Raw genomic sequence first — 4,814 nt, 5'->3', positions numbered from 1 at the left:
TTTTATTATTATTATTGAATTGCTTTATTTTGCTGCCTCCTACCAGTACTATTCTCTATCACCCAAGTATCAGTAGTGGCCATTTCAGCAGTACCCCGACCACCATACTAACATCAACCACAGATACTGCAGCAGTGTACTTAAGCAACAGGATGAATAATTAAGCGACAACTGTAAATATAGGATAACGTTGAGTAGTATTTAAAATCATAGAACGGCGATAAAATACCACAAATTAAATAATTAATAATCCTGAACCAATCTTCCTTTTTCCCTAAAATCACTACATCTCGCATCCCTGACTATTTGTGAGCAGTAATATAATCTAGGTCTACCTCTACCCCTCATAACTCCTGTTTCTGCTTCTAATATGTCTCTAACCAACATATCATGTCTAGCTATGTCGCCTATTTGTTATTGACTTCGACAGCGCCCTCTATTCTCTTACCATTTCTAATACCTCATCATTCCTAGCCTTCTAGTCTTCATCATCCGTCTGAGCAGAAAATGAAACGTATGGAACTTCAAATCAAATTAAACCACCGCAACTCAGCCCGGGAAACTTTCCAAATACTAATGAGTGTGGTTAGGTTAGGTTCCGTCGTGATAATTTCTGCGACCCTCTACTCATGAGCTTTCCATATCTGGTGGCCGTCGCCACAAATACTAAAGTACAACTCAATATTATTACATAGAAAATTTAACTAATTTAAAACAAAATACTTAAACGTTTAAAAACCTAAAAAGCATTTCGACACCCAAGGTGTCATCCTCAGTTAGAGACTGAACCTTTTTATGTAGAATTTTGGGTTTAGTGTTTTATTTAGTAAATTCCACAAAACTCAATTTAATTTTATTGTATGAGTTACTTTAATGAACAACAACAATACTCACGAAAATGTGGGTGGTACAGCACCAGTGAAATTGAAATTGGGCTTTACATTTGCGTTAAACTGAGTAGATCCGAAACTGAAACCCCCACTATTTCCCGGTGCTTCTGGAACCTATAAAAATCATTGGCAAATCATTACTGACATTATAAAATAAAATAAATCGTTTGAAAAACGTTTTTATTTATTTCAATTAAAACGAAAAATCGAAAAAATAAATATTGTATTCTTCAAATGACAAGTTTTTTTATCCTTAATGTAAGACCGTACTTGAGAAAAATTGAATTTTTGAAAAAGTATGACCAACCATGCTAAGAAAAAGTTAGTGTTACAACGCCAAAGAATAATGAACAATTTAACCTAAAGAATTAATAGTAAAAATAAAGTTTATTTTATATTTTTATTCTCATTTAAACTAAAATATGCAATGTTTTCTTATAGTATTTAAACAGGATCCTGTACCAGAAAGCATTGAGCTCCATACTTAAAAGATTAAATATTTTGTTCAATATTCAATACGTATTTTATTAATTTTCAAGCACTGAATTTTCAATTATTTCAAATTAATTGTGCACTTACCGCGTTAGTACCCGTACCACCGAAGCTAAATACTCCAGGCGCAGCAGATGGTCCTGATTGAGGTGCAAAATTAAAACCTCCCTTGGGTGGAACGTTTCCAAAATTGAATCCGCCGTTCTGTAAAAGTTGAGGAGGCTGTTGGGAAACAACCGAGGACGCCGCTGTAGCGGAACTATTTCCAAATATACTAGTAGTTTGTTGCTGCTGCTGCTGCTGCTGTGAAGAATCAAACATCGGTTTGAAATTAAAACCAGGACCACCGACCGTTGGATTACTGCTTGCACCAAAACTAAATCCTGCCGACGAAGTACTGTTGCTACCAAAATTGAATTTTTGTTCTTGTTGCTGCTTATTTCCTTGTTGCTCGAAGGAATAACCTGCAGCAGGTTTCGTTACTTCCGTAGTTTGCTGTGGCTGTTGTCCATAATTAAACGGTTTCGTAGACGTATCTTGACCAAAACAAAACGCTCCTTGGTCGGTCGTAGATGTTACAGGCATTCTAAAAGTAGGAGCAGGAATAGACGACGTAATGAACGGAGTCGTTTGAAAAGAAGACGAGGCTCCACCAAATGAAATTGCCTGAGTTGGTGTTGTACCGAATTTAAAAACCGCATCGGTTTTTTGTTTGTTGTCTGTATCTCCAGTGCTGTTGTTGCTACCAAAAATTGATGATGTACTGGAGTCCGGTTTAGCTGTTCCAAATGCAACTGGTGTTGGTTTTCCAAAAGTGGACGATCCAAAAATAGGCGCCGGCACTTCTACCTTAGGAGGAGCTGGCGACCCAAATATCGATGTGCTCGAATCTGGCTTCGCCGATGTTCCGAATATAGACGACGGCTTGTTTGTTGTTGCTGGGCTTCTCAATCCGGGTACTGGAGCAGGGACCGTATTCGTTTTCGTCGTGCTAGAGTCTGCCTTGTTTGCAAACATCGTCGACGTAATAGTGGCAGAAGAATCCGACTTTTTTTCTGGAACATGTTTGAATATGGGTGTGGGAATTACGTTAGTTTCAGTTGGCGCCTTCGAATCAAAATCTTTCACTGTAGAAGCGCCGAAAACGAAAGACGAAGGAGCTGACGATTCTAACGTCTTGGTGGTAAAACCGAAACTGGAAGTGGTGGTGATAGTTGTACTACTCGTAACCGTTGTTTCGGTGGAATTCGCTGTACTTACAACAGATTTCGATGAGGGGGTGGCAACAGAAGATGTAGTCGTAATTCCGAAACAAAAAGTAGGTTTAGAATTATTATTCGATTCCGATGTCTCTGTGTCCTTTTTGTTGTTATTGGTCGCCCCATTGAAAAGCACAGGCTTGGTTTCATCCGAAGCAGACACGTTTTTCTCATTAGGTACTCCAAAGGAGAAGTCTTGCTTTGATGTCTTTTCTGTCTCTCTCAAGTCCTTAGGAATGCCAAACGTAAACCCTTTGGATGTGACAACGCCGACAGCGTCATTAATTCCAAAATTGAATGTGGACATAGTGTTTTTATTTTCAGAAACTGACTTATCCGTTGATTGAAGTTTTGGACGAGGGGTCTCGCAACATGCGCACTTGCCTTTAGTTTCTGGATTTCTGACCATACAAATGGGGCATTCCCATTCATCCTTTTTCATTTTAAATGCGTCCGCAAAACTAGTTGACTTTTTGGGCGCGTTTGGATTGGGCGATTCACAAGCCGCACATTTGTCTAAGTCATTTTTATTTCTAATCATACAAACACCGCACACCCATGTATCTGATGGAGGTTTAAATTTGTCTCCGAAACCTTCATTGGTTGTATGCAAAAAAGAATTTTCAATAATAGGTTTTGGAGTCGTACTTGCCACACAATTTGTGTCCATATTCTTGTTTCTGACATCCGACGTCAGTTTAAATTTGTTACCAAAATCGTGGTTTTTTATAGAAGCAGTAGCAGTAGGCAGCGGTTTCGATGCCCTTTCGGCCTGACATGCAGCACACTTGTCTCTGTCTTGTACGTTTCTTATTAGACATACGTTACATTCCCAAGTGTTGGCTGATGGTTTAAATGCACTCATAAGGTCCATTTTCGCCGTCTGAAGAAAATTGATTCCGCTCTGAGATTTTCGTTTTAATTCGTATTTACTGGACGAGGACTTGAAGTTATTTTGAACTTCTTCTTTCTGGTTCAATGGCTTACTAAAGACGAAGTCGTTGCTGCCAATTATACTCTTTAAATTATTCGATAACAATACAACAGGTTTTGCAAATTTGAATGGCGCATCATTCACTTCGAATAGTTTCGGTTCTTCGCTTGTGATCTTCTTTGACTCGTTGGTGATGGATATCTTCGTGACTTGTTTTTCCCTTTTGGTTCCCTCGTCCGTTTCAGTTTCAGTTTCTTTCGTAACTACTCGCGTTGACGTGGTGGTAACTGCTTTTGTTACCATCCCAGATGCCGACGTGGTGGGTAAGATGCCAAAATCAAACTTGGGCAACGTAGTAATGGGTAACGCAATGTCTGGTAGTTTTACTTGCTCCACCTTTTCCTGTTCCATTGTGTCGGTTGTTCGTTTTCGTATATTCGACACTTTATTTCTCATTTTGTTCACGTGTTTCGATGTTGCCTGTTCGTCGTCTTTATCTCTCAGTTTGTATTCATCTGCGTTTTGAGCAGCCTTTGAAGTAGCAGCTATCTGTCTCACAGCAACAGTACTATCTTGTAGTTTTTCTTTTAATTTCATTTTTAATAAATCAGGGACTGTGGGAACTTGAAGTTCCTTACTTGAAGGTGTGTTTTTAGGTTCGCGTACAAAGTAAGGATTTGCTCCTGTATATTTTGATAAAAGGCCATCCCTCTTTGTAGTACCCCTTCGTAACGAAGGGTTCGGTATTTTCTTGGCCTCCGAAACGGGTGTCGTATACTGTTCTAGAGTGTCCAAAATTCGCCTGGCCGTTTTGCTTAATGTGGCATTCTCGGTTTTTACAGATTCGTTAGCTGGTTTCACTTCAAATGCGTTTCGAAGAGAATTCTTAATATCGGCGTTTTTCTTCAGTCTATGAGAATAGGCAGATGCCCCTCCGTATGTTGTACGGCCACCGTAAAATGGTGAATGTATTATTCTTTTGGTTGTCAGGGTTCTGTCCACAAAATCTGGGGAGCCAAAGGTAGAAGCGTTGAATGATGGCCTTCGAGAACTAAGGGAAGAGTTAGAATGTGGACTGACACCTCTCTCACTGAACAGCGATCGAGTTTGGCTAATTACTGCTAAAAATTAGAAAATAAAATGCCTTAACGATTTTATTATTAAAATAGTAAACTAGCTTTTTAATAAGTAATATATATACTGACCATGATGCAAAATGTTAATATTATGAAAAAATAA

At 38.8% G+C, this 4,814-nt stretch overlaps 1 protein-coding gene across 1 annotated transcript; it reads right to left on the bottom strand.

The window, feature by feature from the left end:
• Positions 1-875: 875 nt before the first annotated feature.
• LOC112906039 (nuclear pore complex protein Nup153-like) lies at positions 876-4,703 on the bottom strand (the record flags this gene model as incomplete). The annotated part of the gene is made up of 2 exons (XM_025979607.1): positions 876-1,004; positions 1,470-4,703. Coding segments are annotated over 2 exons (3,348 nt in total), but the record flags the coding sequence as incomplete, so codon positions are not given.
• Between the last annotated feature and the right edge of the window lie 111 nt (positions 4,704-4,814).

Source organism: Agrilus planipennis, unplaced genomic scaffold (genome assembly GCF_000699045.2).
Source record: "Agrilus planipennis isolate EAB-ADULT unplaced genomic scaffold, Apla_2.0 scaffold1514, whole genome shotgun sequence".
In the NCBI taxonomy this organism is placed as follows: Eukaryota; Metazoa; Arthropoda; class Insecta; order Coleoptera; family Buprestidae; genus Agrilus; species Agrilus planipennis.
The sequence above is the reverse complement of the archived record's forward strand: the minus strand, read 5'-3'. Positions and strand labels throughout refer to the sequence as shown.